At 44.9% G+C, this 18,808-nt stretch overlaps 1 protein-coding gene across 1 annotated transcript in view; it reads right to left on the bottom strand.

Annotated features, from left to right (window-relative positions):
• The window catches only part of LOC147117364 (serum paraoxonase/arylesterase 2-like), a 74,850-nt gene that overhangs the window by 10,650 nt on the left and 45,392 nt on the right, over positions 1-18,808 (bottom strand). The window contains 3 exon segments of the mRNA XM_085988320.1: positions 5,119-5,200; positions 13,037-13,099; positions 13,101-13,235. Of these exon segments, the coding sequence (XP_085844446.1) occupies positions 5,119-5,200; positions 13,037-13,099; positions 13,101-13,235 (280 nt within the window).

Here is an 18,808-nt window from a genome sequence, read left to right as displayed (position 1 = left end):
GAGTTTTGGAAAATTATTACCAATGCATCCACAATCCCTACCGCTACTTCCCTCAAGACCCTAGGATGCAAGCCATCAGGTCCAGGGGATTTATCCGCCTTGAGTCCCATTATTTTACCAAGTACCACTTCCTTAGTGATTTTAATCATATTTAGTTCCTCCCCCCCCCCTAGAGCCCCCTGTTTGTCCAGTGTTGGGATATTCTTAGTGTCCTCTACTGTAAAGACTGATACAAAATAATTGTTCAGTGTTTTTGCCATCTCCATGTTTCCCACCATTAATTTCCTGGTCTCATCCTCTAAGGGACCAACATTTACTTTAGCCACCCTTTTTCTTTTTATATAACTATAGAAACTTTTGCTGTCTGTTTTTATATTTTTTGCTAATTTACTTTCATAATCTATCTTCCCTTTCTTAATCAATTTTGTGTTATTTTTTGCTGTCTTTTAAAGACTTCCCAATCTTCCATCCTCCCACTAGATTTGGCTACCTTATATGCCCTTGTTTTTAGTCGGATACTATCCTTAATTACTTTACTTAGCCACGGATGGCTATCTTTTCTTTTACACCCTTTTTTCCTCAGTGGAATATATATTTTTTGGAAGTTGTAAAATAGCTCCTTAAATGTACACCACTGATCATGTACCGTCTTACCCTTTAATCTATTTTCCCAGTCCACTCTAATCAATTCCGCTCTCATACCTTCATAGTCTCCTTTATTCAAGCTCAGCACGCTTGTTTGAGATCCAACCTTCTCACCCTCTAATTGAATATGGAACTCAGCCATGTTATGGTCACTCATTCCAAGGGGATCCTTTACTGGGACATTTTTAATTAATCCTGTCTCATTACACAGGACCAAATCTAAGGTTGCTTGCCCCCTGGTCGGTTCAGTTACATACTGCTCAAGAAACCCATCCCTAATACACTCAATGAACTCATCCTCAAGGCTGCTCTGCCCAATTTGATTTGTCCAGTTAATATAATTAAAATCCCCCATAATTATAGCTGTCCCCTTATTACAAGCCTCAACTATTTCCTGATTAATACTCCGTCCAACAGAGTTGCAACTGTTCGGAGGCCTATAGACTACACCCACTAGTTTTTTTTTCCCCTTATTATTCCTTATCTCCACCCAAACTGTTTCACTATCCTACTCCTTTGACCCAATATCATTTCTCTGTATTATAGTGATTCCTTCCTTTATTAACATAGCCACCCCACCTCCTCTCCCTTCCTGCCTGTCCTTCCTGATTGTTAAATAACCTGGTATGTTTAATTCCCAGTCATGGTCACCCTGCAGCCATGTTTCTGTAATGGCCACAAGATCATACCCATATGTCGTTATTGGTGCCGTTAACTCATTCATTTTGTTACGAATGCTACGTGCATTCAGATAAAGAACTTTCAAATATGTTTTGTAACACTTAGTTCCTGTTTTTTCCCCTTTTTAGTACTTTACTTTTTACTCCTTTACTTTTTACTCCATACCTTCTGTCCCTTCCTGACACGTTGTTTTTTAATTCCCCCACTGCTACCTAAGTCTATGACCTTCTCTGTTGTCATTTCTATTATTTGCTCTCTAGAAACCTCCCCCCCACGAATTAGTTTAAAGCCCTCTCTACAGCCCTAGTTATATGATTCGCCAGGACTCTAGTCCCAGCACTGGCCAAGTGGAGTCCGTCCCAACGGAACAGCTCCCTCATGTCCCAGTACTGGTGCCAGTGTCCCAAGAAGCAAAACCCATTTCTCCCACACCAGTCTTTGAGCCACGCATTTAACTCTTTCATTTTATTTATCCTAGCCAAATTCGGTCGTGGCTCAGGTAATAACCCAGAGATTATTACCCTTGAGGTTCTGTTTTTTTAATTTGACCCCTAGCTGCTCATACTCCTTTAACAGAACCGTCTTCCTTGTCCTATCTACGTCGTTTGTACCAACATGGACCACAACAACTGGATCCTCCCCCTCCAAGTTTCTTTCCAGCCCAGAAGAGATGTCCTTAACCCTGGCACCGGGCAGGCAACACAGCCTTCGGGACTCCCGCTCTTGACTGCAGAGAACCCTATCTATCCCCCTAATGATACTATCCCCTACCACTACAACATTTCTTTTTACTCCCTCCACTTGAATGGCCCCCTGTACCACAGTGCTGTGGCCAGGTTGCTCATCCTCCCTGCAGTCCCCACTCCCGCCCTCACAGGGAGTAAGAACCTCGATCCTGCTGGACAAGAGCAAGGGCTGCGTCTTCTTCAACACTACATCCTGGATCCCTGTACCTTCCTCACTCGTAGTCACACCGTCCTGTCCCTGACCACGGACTACATCTGCAGTAATTAACTTCATAGGTGTGACCATCTCCTGAAACAGAGTGTCCAGGAACTTCTCCCCCTCCCTGAGGTGTCGCAGTGTCTGAAGCTCGGTCTCAAGCTCCATAACATGGAACTTGAGTTCCTCTAGCAGCAAACACTTGTCGCAGATGTAATCACCGTGAGCCTCAATGGGGTCCACCGGCTCCCGCATCTCGCAACAGTAACACATCACCTGCTCCATTCTATATAATTAATTAAATTTCTTATTATTAGTTATGAAGACCCTGCCCGGATATAGATGATAATATCACACCACTATTCAATAGGACTTACCAACTTAAAGGTATAAAAGAGAAGAGAAGGAAGAAAACCAACCAACCAGCTGATCACCAACCTCCTCCTTGAATACTGTCTGTGGGGCCTGTTTGGTTGGCTCGTCTCACTGCTCCGCCTCCGCAGTGCTGTCTAAGCCTGGGAGTGGGGGAAAAACAGAGCAAAAAACACACCCTCACCTCCCACTTGCCCGAACTCTCCACTTACCAAAACTCCAGCAGCACTCAATGCACAAAGCACTCCATGCACAGCACTAGCCCCTCCCCTTTTATACCCGGATTCTACTTCTGGTTTAAACTGCCAAATAGTTTAAAAAACCCTTAAAAAAATTAAACTTACTTCAAATAATTGACTTCTTAACAATCTAAAATTCACAAAATACGCTTAAATGATTTTTCTCCCACTTACCAAAACTCCAGCAGCACTCAAAGGCTCCTTCCCTCCCTTAAAGGGAAGGGCCATCGCTGCAGGCTCTGCAATATAAAAAGTACCTACCTGGACCACCAAGGCAGCCACGATCCCATGCGAACAGCCTGGCACTCAAGCAGAGTGCCGGGCTGATCGATCGCGGGCAGGAACCCGCGGAAAAAACTGGAAGAAAGTTACGTTTTTTTTTTACTTAAATCCTTGCCCCTGAAGCGGCCAGCCGCCTGATGCACACCTTCTGCAGCTGTCTGTTTTCGACCGGCACTGCTGCAGGGTGTGAAAGTCAATTTTGGGTCCGGGGCTCTACCAAGGCGATACGCACGGCAATGACATCATGACCTCCGGGCGAGGGAGATCGGAGCGCAACGCTGTAGCACCGCCACAAAGCTCCCGCTGAATATGGTGCGAGTCGATGTCAGCACTGTGCCTGGTCGCAAAGGCACCCAATTTCACCCCCTTTGTCTTTTTTTGTTGTTGGAGTATTTGAATTTATAAGCGTTTAAAATGTTGGCTAATGTACACAGAACAGTAATAAACTCAGGCTACCAACTGTTAAAAGCAATGCTAAAACTATCAAAATGTTGAATTTTATTTGAATAAGTTACAGTATTGAATCAATGCACCCATCAACTTAGAATGTAATGTCCTCCTTGAACTCTCGCCAGCCTTTGACATGGTCGACCACACCATCCTCTTCCAATGCCTCTCTTCCATTGTCCAGTTCAGTGGGATTGCACTCGTTTGGTTCCACTCTTACCCATCCAACCATAACCAGAGCTTCTCCAGCAATGGCTCCTCCTCCCACCCCCATACTGTTACCTCCAGAGAGCTCAATGATCCATCCTTGGTCCCCTTATCTGCGTGCCACCCTTGGCGGTATCATCTGCGAACATAGGATCAGCTTTCACATGTACACTGATGACACACAGCTCTACCTCCGTCAACCCATCCATTGCCTAATCAAATATTCAGTCTTGGATGAGCCGCTATTTCCTCCCTTTAAACACTGGGAAAAATGAATCCATCATCCATCGGTGGCCGTGCCTTCAGCCATCTAGACCCCAGGCCCTGAAATTCCCTTCCTAAAGCCCTCTGCCTCTCCATCGCCCTCTCTTTTAAGGTTCTCCTTAAAATCCACCTCTTTGACCAAGCATTTTGTTACCCGTTCCAAGATTTCCTTCCGTGGCTCGGTGTTAATTTTTGTCTGATTACATCTTTGAAGTGCTTTGGATGTTTTTCTACATTAAAAGCGCTGTATGATTGTAAATCGTTGTTGTTAAACCCCAAACTTCGGGGGTAATACTGGTAGAAGACTCGCCCATTGTGGAACCCACCTAATTTTTATTATTAATTTCAATGGCAATCTTCATTTTTCAATGGCTGCTCTTTATAACAGTTCTTCGTTTTAGAAGCACTTCAGTTTAAGCTGCATCTTAAAATTAATTGCTTATAAGAGCCCTATAAGATTATGGCATTACAGTTGTCTGAAAGTTGCTATGCCCCCCATAGTAGACCATTGAGCCTAATACTGGAGGGTGACTGTCCGTCGTGGAGCTATACCTACCAAGCTATACATACCTTTCAGACAGGAAGAATAAATTAGGTAGAATAAAAGTAAAAATCTAAACATGAGAAGTGAGCTAGATAATGGAGAATGAAGGAAATAATGGGAAGGCAGAATTAGCTCACTTTTAATTAAAATGACCAGTTAAAGCACAACTTTGATATTTGATTAGTATTATTACTGCAATGTTAGCATTCATTTCATTGCCAGGGTGAGTGCTGAAAATGTACAAAACCAAGAAAACTGTCAATCCCCTGGATATACTGGCAATGGCAGTTATAGAATAATTAACATGACTTCAAACATCAAAAGTCAGTTTTGCTCATAAAATAACTTAACTATATAAGCAGGAGTGAAATTTCATCCAGATTAGAGTTTCCATTTTTGACACTAAAATCATGTCTAAATTTATAGGCAAACTTGTTACAGTATTCAAGGATTTTGATTGGCAGTTGGATTCTAAGATGTGTTTCACACTCTTACCTTCACTGGAGTCAGAGTATTGTTCGAATTTATTTCCATAATATGGATATCATGAGTTAAACTGTCTGCAATAAAGATATATCTGAAATGCAAAAAAGGAAACTTCATTTACATTGGAGAAACATTTCACTCTACAAACCTTTTAAATTGTGGAGTTAATCACAGGAGCACAAGACCAGAAGGAGTGGACCTGGTGGGAACACAGAGAGCGGAGCAGTTAAAAAGGAGCAGTCCCGAGTGGCAGCAACTCAACAGAGGCAGTTTTTGAAAAAGTGACGTCAGAGTAAAAAAAGTGACGTCCGCACAAGGGAAGGAGCTGATTGGCGAGTAGCTGGGGAGTGTATTTTGTTAAGTTTTAAGTTTATTTCTGCGTCTATTAAATAGAGGCACGGCAGAGCAGCTCAGTCCTGTGTCATGTGGGAAGTCCTGGATGCTTCGCGTAGCCTGGACGACCACACGTGTGGGAAGCGTCGCCAGCTACAGCAGCTCAAGCTCCGGGTTTCGGAGCTTGAGCGGCGGCTGGAGTCACTGCGGTGCATCCACGAGGCTGAGAGTTACGAGGATAGCACGTTTCTAGAGGTGGTCACCCCGCAGCTTAAGAGTATGCAGGCAGAGAGGGAATGGTTGACCGCCAGACAGAAGGAGGACCAGGCAGGTAGTGCAGGAGCCCCTGGATTACATCGCGCTCTCCAACCAGTATTCTGTTCTGAGTACTGGTGAGGGCGATGGTTCCTCTGGCGAGTGCAGCCAGAGTCAAGTCCACAGCACCATGGGTGACTCAGCTGCACGGGGGAGGGGGGGGGGCGGGGGGGGAGGGAGGAGGAGGAAAAAGAGTGGAAGAGCAATAGTGGTAGGGGATTCGATAGTTAGGGGAGCAGACAGGCGTTTCTGCGGCCGTAGACGTGACTCCAGGATGGTATGTTGCCTCCCTGGTGCCAGGGTCAAGGATGTCACTGAGCGATTGCAGGACACTCTGAGGGGGACGGGTTAACATCCAGAGGTCGTTGTTCATATCGGTACCAACGACGTAGGCAGAAAGAGGGATGAGGTCCTGCACACAGAGTTTTGGGAGCTAGGAGAGAGACTAAAAAGCAGGACCTCAAAAGGTAGTAATCTCCGGATTACTCCCAGTGCCACGTGCTAGTGAGTACAGGAATAGGCCGATAGAACAGATGAATGCATGGCTAGAGATGGTGCAGGAGGGAGGTTTTTAGCTTTCTGAGGCATTAGGACCATTTCTGGGGAAGGTGGGACCTGTACAAGCCGGACGGGTACACCGCAGGGAGGTTTGTTAGTGTTGTTGGGGAGGGTTTAAACTAGCATGGCAGGGGGATGGGCACCAGCATATAGGAGTAGAAAAGAGGAATAAGATGCATAAAAACTGCGAGTGTGCTGGATAGTACTAGAGGCGGTAGTAGTACCATATTAGATAGGAGCAGACTAAGAAAGACTATGAAAAATTGGTTTAGAATGCATGTACGTAAACGAACAAAGTGTGGTGAATAAGGTTGGTGAGGTACAAGCACAATTAGCCGTGTGGCAATAATGGAAACGTGGCTTAAAAATGGTGAGGACTGGGCACTTAATATTCATGGGTACAAGGTGTTCAGAAAAAATAGGGAAGGAAAAAAAGGGAAGTGGGGTGGCAGTGTTGAATAAGGAAGACACTGCAGTGTGGGAAAGGGAGGGTGTTGAGGGGACAAGAACAGAATCTATTTGGTTGGAGTTGAGGAGCAAAAAGGGCATGATCACACTATTGGGGGTATTCTATAGGCCTCCAAATAGTGAGAGGGGGGTAGAGAAGCAAATCTGCAGGGAAATTGCAGAGATATGCAAGAGCTATATGCAAGAGCTATAGAGTGGTGATACTGGGGGACTTTAATTACCCAAATATCAATTGCGATAATGCTAGGGTAAAGGGAAAGGAGGGGGAGGAATTTCTGAAGTGTGTTCAGGAGAATTTGCTTGACCAACATGTTTTTGGCCCAACTAGGAAGGAGGCATTCCTGGAGCTGGTGCAGGGGAATGAGGTGGGCCAGGTCGATCAAGTGTCTGTGGGAGAACACTTGGGTACGAGTGATCATCGCATCATAAGATTTAGATTAGCAATGGAGAGGAGCAAGGAACAATCTAAAGTGGAAGTTCTAAACTGGAATAGGGCTAACTTCAACAGGATGCGAAAGGATCCAGACAGGGTAAAATGGAACCAAAGACTGACAGGAAAAACTATAACGGAACAATGGGTAATCTTTAAGGAGATGTTCCAAGTACAGGCTAGGTACATTCCAACAAGAGGGAAGGGTAAGGGAACCAAAGCCTTGGCTGATGAGAGAGCACGGTGGCATAGTGGTTAGCACTGTTGCCTCACAGCGACAGGGACCCGGGTTCAAATCCGGCCTCGGGTGACTGTCTGTGTGGAGTTTGCACATTCTCCCCGTGTTTGCGTGGGTTTTCTCCGGGTGCTCCGGTTTCCTCCCACAGTCCAAAGATGTGCGGGTTAGGTTGATTGGCTATGATAAATTGACCCTTAGTGTGAGGGGGATTAAATACATGGGGTTACGGGGATAGGGTGGGATATGTGTTGGTGTAGGGGTTACGGGGATCGGGTGGGCTATGTGTCGGTGCAGGCTCGATGGGCCGAAATGGCCTCTATCTGCACTGTGGGGTTTCTGTGATTCTGTGATTCTGTGAAGATGATGAAACAAAAAGAGGGTGTATGATGCATGTCAGGTGAATTCCAGACCAAATACATAAATTGAGAGGGGATGTGAAGATGAAAATAAGATTGGCAGAGTAGAATGGCAGTAAACATAAAAGGGAACCCAAAAATCTTCTACCGGCATGTAAACAGTAAGCGGGTAGTAAGAGGCGGGGTGGGGCCTACTAGAGATAAAGGCGGCGATATATGCTTGGAGGTGCAGAGCAAGGCTAGAATACTCAATGAGTACTTTGTATCGGTGTTTACTAAGGAGGTGGATGCTGACAAAATATCGGTAGAAGTAGAAAAGGTAGAAACAATGGAAGGGGTGAAAATTGATAGACAGGATATACTAGAAAAGCTGGGTATGCTTAGACTGCCTTGCAGCCCAGGTTGCCAAGGGATTTGGGTGAGGAGATAGTGGAAGGACTTGCCATAATTTTCCAATCTTCCCTAGATGCGGGGGAGGTGCCCGAGGATTGGAAAGTGGCAAATGTGACACCATTGTTCAAGGGTGCAAGGACAATCCTAGTAACTACAGGCCGGTCACCTCATCAGTGGTGGGTGAAGTTTTAGAAACAATAATCAAGGAAAAAATTAACCGGCACTTGGAGAGGTTTAAGCTAATTGAGAGCCAACACGGATTTGTAAAAGGCAGATCGTGTTTGACTAATATAATTGAATTTTTTGATGAAGTGAGAGAGGGGATTGATGAAGGGAATGCAATGGATGTTGTCTACATGAATTTTCGGAAGTCATTTGACAAAGTACCAGATAGAAGGCTGGTTAACAAAATTGAGGCTCATGGAATAGGTGGGTCAGTGGCAGCTTGGATAAGGAATTGGCTTCAGGACAGAAAACAGCGAGTTGTGGTAAATGGCTGTTTTTCCAGTCTGGAGGATGGTAGACAGTGGTGTTCCCCAAGGGTCAGTGCTGGGGCCATATAATATAGATATATAGATATATACACACACAAATAAATGATCCGGATATTGGAATACAGAGTAGAACTTCTAAATTTGCCGATAATATCAAACTTGGGGGTGTGGCAAACTGTGACGATGATACCAATCGACTGCAACAGGACATAGAAAGGCTAGCAGAATGGGCAGATGGAATTTAATACAGATAAGTGTGAGTTGATGCATTTTGGCAGAAGGAACAGGGAGAGGCAATATACACTTAATGGCACAGTTTTAAAGAGCGTGCAGGGACAGATGGACCTGGGAGTTAATGTGCATAGGTCCCTGAAGGTGGCAGGACATATTGAGAGAGTGGTTAGCAAAGCATATGGGATCTTGGGTTTCATAAATAGAAGTATTGAGTACAAAATTAGGGAAGTTATGTTGAATCTTTATAAAGCATGGTTAGGCCACAACTGGAGTATTGCGTCCAGTTCTGGTCACCAAACTTTAGGAAGGATGTGAACACCCTTGAGAGGGTGCAGAGGAGATTTACCAGAATAGTTCTGGGGATGGGGGATCTTAGCTACTAGGACAGGTTGGAGAAGCTGAATTTGTTTTCATTAGAGCAAAGGAGGTTGAGGGGTGATTTGATAGAGGTGTACAAGATTATGACGGGTTTGGATAGGCTAGATGGGGAAAGGCTGTTCCCAATAGTTGATGGCACAAGGACTAGGGAACGCAGATTTAAGGTTTTGGCCAAGAGATACAGAGGGGATGTGAGGAAAAACTTTTTTTACGCAGCGAGTGGTGATGACCTGGAATTCGCTGCCGACGGAAGTGGTGGAAGTGGAGGCACTCAATGTTTTCAAGGGGAGACTGGATAGGCACTTGAGGGAAATAAACTTGCAGGGCTATGGGGTTAGAGCAGAGGAATGGGACTGACTGGATTGCTCTACAGAGAGCCGGTATGGAATCGATGGGCCGAATGGCCTCCTTCTGTGCCGTTATGACTCTAAGTAGTGGAAAGGGGAATGTTAATGGATGTTATTTATATAGACTTCCAGAAGGCATTTGATAAAGTCCAACATAAACTGTTAACTAAGGTAGAAGCCCACGGGATTGAAGACAAATTATTAACCTGGTTAGGAAATTAGGCGAGTGGCAGAAGGTAGAGAGTAGGGATAATGGGTAGGTACTCAAATTGGCAAAATGTGACTAGTGGTGTCCCGCAGGGGTGTGTGTTAGGGCTTCAACTATTCATTATTTATTAACGACTTAGATGATGGGATAGAAAGCCACATATCCAACTTTGTTGATGACAAAGATAGGCGGCATTGTAGATGAAAGCATAAAATTACAAAAAGGGATATTGATAGATTCAGTGAATGAGCAAAACTGTGGCAAGTGGATTTTAATGTAAGCAACTGAGGGGTCATCCACTTTGGACCTAAAATGGATGGAACAGAGTACTTTCTAAATGGTGAAAAGCTAAAAACAGCAGAGGTCCAGAGAGACTTGGGGGTCCATGTACATAGATCATTAAAATGTCATGAACAGATACAAAAAAAGTCAAAAAGGCTGATGAAATGCTGGCCTTTATATCTAGAGGACTAGAATACAAGGAGTTAGAAGTTATGCTGCAGTTATACAAAACCCTGGTTAGACCACACCTGGAGTACTGTGAGCAGTTCTGGGCACCACACCTTAGGAAGGATATATTGGCCTTGGAGGGAGTGCAGCGTAGGTTTACCAGAATGATACCCAGACTCCAAGGGTTAAATTACGAGTAGAGATTGCACAAATTAGGGTTGTATTCCCCAGAATTTAAAAGGTTAAGGAGCGATCTGATTGAAGTTTTCAAGGTATTAAGGGGAACAGATAGGGCAGATAGAGATAAACTATTTGTGCTGGTTGGGGATTCTAGGACTAGGGGCATAGTCTAAAATTTGGAGCCAGATCTTTCAGGATTGAAATTAGGAAACACTTCTACACACAAGGGTGGTAGATGTTTGGAACGCTCTTCCGTAAACGGCAATTGATGCTCGATCAAGTGTTAATTTTGAATCTGAGATTAATAGCTTTTTGTTAACCGAAGGTATTAGGGGATATGGGCCAAAGGCAGGAGTTAGGTCGCAGATCAGCCATGATCTCACTGAATGACGGAACAGGCTCGAGGGGCTGAATGACCTACTCCTGTTCTTATGTTAGAATAGGTAGCGACGTCACTTAGCAGCAAACTACTTACTACGATTTAATGTGTATATTCAGTGAACAGTGCATACAATATTAAATTCTGACTGGTTATGATTTGACATTTGAAGCTTACAGGCAAAAATTCAAAGAGATACAGAAAATTCCAAAGAATACGTAGAGGACTGGCAATAGAATTTGAGGATATTTCGGAATCCTGGTTGGATGAGAAGAACCTAGCAGGTTATAAAGAACTAAGCCAAATATGTTTAAGGAATGGTTTCCTGGAAGCAGTTCCAAATGATAAGGATATGGTTCCTTTGCTGGGAGTATAGAACCTTTACCACCTGGCCCAGTGGACCAACCATCCTCGCCTCACAGATGCCCCACACCAACCAATCAGTTGGAGCTCACTGAGCCAGATGATCAGCCGGCACTCTGGCACACCAAATGGTGATGTGAAGGAAGTTAAATGTTACACATGCAATAATTTGCAACACAAAGCAATATTTCCTCATCCTCCCCTCAGAAATGAAAGCAAGAATATTTGTAGAGCACCTTCCACAATCGCAGAACATCTCGACATGCTTCGCAGCAATTCAAGTGCTCCCTTCAAGTGTACTCACTCTTAACGCAGGCAAATGCTGCAGCCAGTTTGTGCACAGCAAGGTCCCACAAGCAGCAAATGAGATAAGTGATCAGAACCTGCTTTAGTGATATTGGTTGAAGGATCAATGTTGGCCAGGATACTGGAATGCCCTGTTGTTCTTTGAATAGTGCCATGGGATCTATTACATCCACCCGAGATGGCAAACAGTACCTCGATTGAACGTCTCCTTTGAAAGACGGCACCTCTAACACTCCCTCAGTACTGCACTAAAGTGTCAGCTTAGATTATGTGGTCAAGTCTCTGGAGTGAGCCTTGAACCCGTAAACTCCTGACTCAGAAGAAGGATTGCTACCCACTAAGCCAAGACTGACAGGGTGAAAGAGGGAACATGATGCAACTGGGGGAACCAAGTTCAACTGCTAAGTATTTAGTGAACCTAGATGCAGGGAATCTGGTGCTAGTCTTACACCCTGTCAAAGTGAATAAGTGGCCAACAGAGGCTTACGTGATACAGGATGTACACTGTATCCTTCCTCGAGCCGTGCTAAAGGAAGGACACTTACATTTACAATAGCTGGGAGAAGAACGAGCTGCTTGTGGGGCATGATTGCTTCAACTAGGCAGTAGTGAAGCTCATGCAGAGCTTTTAGCTACCATTACCATACAGAGCCATTTGTCACAAGGGCAAACACAGGCAACGCAATGCCAGCCAGGTGGCAACCGTGATCCTTGCTGCACAGTGCAGGCGGCTACAGCAAAGCTAAGACAAAGGAAGTATTAGGTTCAGAGGAGGCCTCTCTTTCAGGCAGAATTCCACATATCTAGTGGAGTACTGGAACTAGAAGACTGAGGGCGATTTGCCTAAATAAGAAACTGTGAGCACAGTTCTCACCAGTTTCACAGTAACTGTACTGGCAAATACCATCTACATCCAATAGTGGTTGTGGGGTGGAAAAGACAAGGAAGTGAAAAGTGAATGCAGGGTCATGTGACAGATCAGAGAAATAGTTGCTGCAACTGCATGCTGGAACAATCTCTGGTCTCAGTATTTAGCAATTTTACAAAAAAGGGCAGGGAGAAAGTTTGTTTTTCTCAGAATAGTAAGTGACTGGGTAAACTCACAATGAAACAAACTATATTGCTGAATGACCTCTTGTTCTGTGCTTGCTTTATGTAGGAGTACAAGAGAACAATCAAGGGAACTTCTTGTGACTGAATCAACTAGACATTGTCTATTACTGTTGCAGGATTCTAGAGTTAATTTAAAGCTGGTTGCCAAGAATAACTCCCTTTTCAATATTAGATAAACATAATCTGAATTCTGCCATCTATTAATTCACTTTCAGGCAAGAGAAAGCTTCTACCAAATGGGATAAAACAAACATTTCTCTGATTAAGGGTCACACCTGAAAAGTTAATCCCATCATTCAGACACCAGTTTCTAAACACATTTACTAGCAAGGTTAAATTTGCAGCAGTCATTAACAAATAAAACAGCTGTCAGAACATACTCACCTTCCGTCAGGGGAAACATTAATCCCATTGGCAAATCTAAATCCTGTTGCCACTTCTTTTACCTGAGGGACTGTAGTAAACAACACTGCACCATGACAAGCCAAGAACAAACTCCAAGATCTTCAGGTGTTCATGAGAAAAATAATGGTCATTGGTGGCATAGAAACGGTCGGAGCTCACTGCTACAGTATCATTCACACTAGGAGAGAGAAAAAGAAATCCATGGATACAACACATTTAGAAAACTGGGAACAAATTACATCATACTCTCAGTTGTACCACAATTGGATTTGTAATATTCTTGGATGTTAATCTGCAAAGAACAAAATATCTCAAAACTGCATAAATTGCAGTGACAGGATGCAGCTGTTTGTACCGTTGCATGCAGACTTACTGCAGGGAGGGTTATAATTTATGTGAGTGGGGCAGAGAAAAGAACCTTTTGCTCTACTGACCTTTTAAGTGCTGTCAGAGGTCAGCATTTATAGCCTTACTTCTCTTCAAGTCAAAGTGCTAAAATAATGCCCAATTGCTTTACTAATAAAAACAGAAAATGCTAGAAATACTCAGGTCAGGCAGCATCTGTGGAGAGAGAAACTGGAATAACATCTCACATTGATGACCTTTCATCAGAACTGGAAAAAGTTAGAGATGTGACAGGTTTTCAGCAAGTACAGAGGCAGGTGACAGGGGAATAAAGGACAAAAGTAAAGGTCTGTGATAGGGTGGTAGGCAAGAGTGATTAAATGACAAAAGGGATGATGGTGCAAGGCAAAAGGGGATGGTAATGGGACAAGTAAAGAAACTTAAAGATGGTTCCAGAGGAGCTGTGAATGACCACAGCAGAATCATAACCAGCACTGCTGTCCGCAAAAGTGGGAGCGATGGTTATGATCTGAAATCGTTGAACTCGATGTCGAGTCCAGAAGGCCATAAAGTAACTGATCGAAAGATGAGATGCTGTTCCTCGAGCTTCCGTTGAGCCTCATTACAACAGTGTAGGAGGCTCAGGACTGAGAGGTCAGAGTGGGAGTAGGGCAGAGAATTAAAATGACAAGCGATTGAAAGCTCGGGGTCACACTTCACGACTGAATGGAGGTGTTCCGCAAAGCGATCACCCAATCTGTGTTTGGTCTTCCAACGTAGAGTAGACCACATCGTGAGCAGCAAATACAGTATACTAAATTGAAAGTACAAGAAAATCAATTTCACCTGGAAGGAGTGTTTGGGGCCCTGGACGGTGAGAAAAGAGTAAAAGTTCAGGTGTTACATCTCCTGTGCTTGCACGAGAAGGTGCCATGGGAAGGGGAGGGGTTGATTGAAGAGTGGACCAGGGTGTTGTGGAGGGAACGGTTCCTTCGGAAAGATGAAAGAAGAGAGGAGGAGAAGAGGAGTTTGGTGGTAGCATCACGCTGGAGTTGGCGGAAAATGATCCCTTGAATGTGGAGGCTGGTGGGAAGGAAGACGCGGACAAGGGGAACTCTATCGTGGTTCTGGGAGAGGGGTAGGGGTGAGAACAGATGTGTGGGAAAAGTGACGGACACGGTCGAGGGCCCCGTCAACCACAGTGGCGGGGAAACCTCGGTTAGGATCCTCCCCTCCCCCCCCCCACCCGCCTCTGTACTTACTCAAAACCTGTTACATCTGTAATATTTTCCAGTTCTGAGAAAGGGTCATCAACCTAAATGTTAACTGTTTGTCTCCACAGATGCTGCCTGATCTGCTCAGTATTTCCAGCATTTTTCTGTTTTTATTTCAGATTTCCAGCATCAGCAGTATTTAGCTTTTGCCCAATTGCGTTACACAGTTAGCAACAAACTACTTGTCACTTGATCTTTGAATTGTCAAAATAAGTACAAACAAAATTAACATCTTAAAAGAAACATATCAAGATACAGAGATGACTGTTTTCTTCCACACCAAATGCAATAGTGGCTCATTGTATATCCTATTTAAAAAGAACATATTCCAATCTACTGAGTTTATCCTCAGTTTGTATAGGTGGAGAAGAACACATTGTACAGTGTGTTTGGAAGGAACTGGCTTGAAGCTTTTATTTTCTGAATACTTTATCCATACTGAAAATAATGTTTTCTGAAGCAAGGGATAGAGGTGGCTGGCAGTGTCCAACGGCAGGCAAGGAAATTAAACATAATTGTGGTGTATGTAACCTGTTCCACCTTAAGAGAACTTAAGCCTGTTCCACCTTAAGTGATGTACTACTTTCTCTGGCTGCTGTATACGTAATACCGGTGGTGACCACCGGTATATAAGTACTGTGTAGTGATATTGCTGTTAGTATAGCCCTGACCTCCAACTAGTAAAGACCTGTTGAAACGTTATTCTTGTAGTCTGTGTCAGTAATTAATCTTAAATACAACTAGAACACACAGACTTAACAGTGGCGACGAGTCCGATTCTTACCCTGCGGCAGTTTATATCCACGGCGGCTTCGTCCACAGAACGGGCGTCGAAGAGAGGCATCCACCCTCATCACCCTGCTGGAAGACACGTCGCACGGCAGGCATCGAGAACCCGGAGTGCAGAAGATATCCTGAACTCGAAGCCTCCATCAGCGGCAGTCAGCTATCTTCCTTCTACCTCGGTGGTGGGTAAGCCGGTCAGCGACGCGAGCAGAAAGTCGGCCGCGTTGGCTGTACAGACGGGGAGGGAAGACGGAGGAATAAGGGCGGTGAGATCGATCGCGGCTGGTGATAAGGGCCGGGCCGCATTCGGGCCAAAAAGGCGCAGCGTCTGGGGCGACTGAAGGCGCGAGAGCCGCGGTGAAGGCGAACGCAGCCGGTGCTAATAACCGGGCTGCAAGAAGCGACATCGGGGAAGCGCGAATGCCCGAGGGAGCCGCGGTGAAGCGGAGACAGCGTCGGGGGAGTTACTAACCGCTGGGAAAGGGGAGCAGCAGCGGCACGCCAAACGCCATTGCAGCCAGCGGGTGAAGAAGGCGAGCGCGGGAAACCGCCATTTTGTAGGCGGAGGACGAAGACAAGAGCGGGAAGCCGCCATCTTGGAAAAAGGGAAATCACTAAAAAAAAAAAAAAAAAAAAAATTGCAACGATGCCTAAACATGGGAACATTAATACCTTTGATAGCGACATCGAAGATTGGGCCACGTATGTAGAACGCATACAAAATTATTGTAAAGCAAATAAAATCCCAGATGATGAGAAAGCACTAACTTTATTAAACTTAATGGGTGCGAAGACATACGGGCAATTGAAACACCTTTTATCACCAGATGAACCGGCGGAGAAGACGTTCGAGGAGATTGTTAATGTCCTGAGAAATCATCTAAACCCCACGCCGCTGATGCTAGTGGAACGATTTAAATTTTACAGCAGAAAGCAGCTGAAAGATGAAAGCAATGCTGAATATTTAATGGAATTGCGTAAGCTAGCAAAGTACTGTCAGTTTGGAACGGGACTAACAGATGCGCTAAGAGATAAATTTGTGTGTGGATTATTAAAAGAAGATACACAAAAACGACTGCTCGAGGAGAATGAGCTGACGCTTGAGAAAGCGGTCACTATGGCAGCAGCACACGAAGCCGCAACGAGAGGCACGGCAGTAATGCAGCTACGGTCACCAGAACTCAGTACAAATCAATTGGTTTTGAGTACTGTAAAATGTTATCGTTGTGGAAAGACAATGCACGATCAGAACCAGTGTTGGTTTAAAAACCAAGAATGCAGAACATGTGGCAGGCTTGGCCACATGGCTAAAGTATGCCGGTCAGGAAAGAAGACCAGCAACAAAAAGTCACCGCAAGGAAAATACATAAAGGTACACAAGGTGACAAAGAACAGTTCGAACGAACAGAAGTCAGATTCAGACGCCACCAGTAATGAACTGGGTAGCTTAAGAGTACACAACGTTGGTAAGGATGCAGATCTCCAGACAATTTGGGTCACTCTTCAGATAGCAGGAGTCCAAGTAAAGATGGAATTGGACACTGGAGCGGCATTGACGGTCATGAATAAGAAAGATTACAAAAGGTTATTCCAACATATTCCCCTACGGGATACGGAGATTATATTGAAAACATACACGGGGCAAAGAGTGTACCCCATCGGAAAGATAGAGGTAAAAGTGGTCCACAAGGGCAAAGAAAGCCAAGTAATGGACTTATATGTGCTACCTGAAGGAGGTCCACCACTACTGGGACGGGGGTGGATTAGGAAAATGAATATGGACTGGCACTCCTTAAAGGCACTAACGGTAGATTCCGGGGAAACAGATGTCAAACCTAAACGATTGTCCAAAATATTGGATGATGCTAAAGAGGTGTTCCAGCAGGGACTGGGAACACTGAGAGGAATTACGGCAAACATCAAGATTGATGAACATGCACACCCAAAATTTTTCAAAGCCAGACCGGTACCCTATGCAATACGACCTGCTGTAGAAGCGGAACTGGAAGCGCTAGAACGTTCAGGTGTACTGTCTAAGGTAGATTGGAGTGAGTGGGCTACGCCCATTGTTCCCGTTATGAAACATCCTTCGAGCAACAAGCCAGGAGAACCAGGGAAGGTTCGCATCTGTGGAGACTTCAAGATCACCGTTAATCCGGTGCTTCACACGGTGCAGTATCCGCTTCCGCGGATTGAGGATATTTTTGCTTCGTTGTTTGGCGGGAAACACTTCACCAAGATAGACCTGGCGCAGGCGTACTTGCAGATGGAGGTTGAAGAAGAGTCACGCCAGTACCTCACGATCAACACGCATAGAGGTTTGTACCGGTATAATAGGCTGGTTTTTGGAGTGGCATTGGCTCCAGCAATTTGGCAGAGGGCCATGGAGCAGGTATTACAGGGAATTCCAGGCACACAATGTTACCTGGACGATATTCTGATTACAGGAGATGGTGATGAAGAACACCTCGCAAACTTGGAACTGGTGCTCAACAGACTGAAAGAGTATGGACTTCGAGTTAATCGGCAGAAATGTGAGTTCTTTCAGAAGCGGATCTCGTACTGTGGTCATGTCATTGACCGGGAGGGGCTTCATAAGTCTCCTGACAAGATAGAGGCAGTTGTAAAGGCTCCCGCTCTGGATAATGTCTCTCAGTTGAGGTCGTTTCTAGGATTGATTAACTATTACCGTAAGTTTCTACCGAATCTATCCACGGTACTGCACCTGCTGAACGCTCTTTTACAGAAGCGGGTACCATGGGAATGGAGCGAAAACTGTAAGGCGGCATTTCGCAAAAGCAAAGAATTGATCACCTCAGAGGAAGTGTTGGCTCACTTCAACCCGACACTGCCTATTCGGTTGGCTTGTGATGCTTCTCCATATGGTATTGGGGCAGTACTCTCACACAAGTTGCCAAATGGCACGGAAAGGCCAGTCGCGTTTGCATCCAGATCATTGACCTCCGCTGAGCGCAACTATGCGCAGATCGATAGGGAGGCGCTCAGCCTTGTATGGGGAGTGAAGAAGTTTAATCATTACCTGCAGGGCCAAAAATTCACACTTCTGACAGACCATCAGCCGTTGGTATCCATTTTTAACCCTAAGAAGGGTGTTTCGGTGATGACAGCACAGCGACTCCAGAGATGGTCCCTTTTCCTAGGGGCACATCAATATCAAATAGAATTCAAATGTACAAAGCAGCATGGCAATGCTGATGGGCTGTCGCGCCTGCCACTACCTGAAGAAGAAGAGACGACGAAAGTTGACCCTGTTGAGTTATTTCATTCGACCATCGAGTGTTTACCAGTCACCAATGCAAGTATTGAAAGAGAAACCAGGAACGAC

The sequence above is a fragment of the Somniosus microcephalus genome, chromosome 5, assembly GCF_052327205.1.
Source record: "Somniosus microcephalus isolate GS21.2 chromosome 5, FLI_Smic_1.0, whole genome shotgun sequence".
NCBI classification, from domain to species: Eukaryota; Metazoa; Chordata; class Chondrichthyes; order Squaliformes; family Somniosidae; genus Somniosus; species Somniosus microcephalus.
Note: the sequence above shows the minus strand (reverse complement) of the source record. Positions and strands in the feature narration are given on the sequence as shown.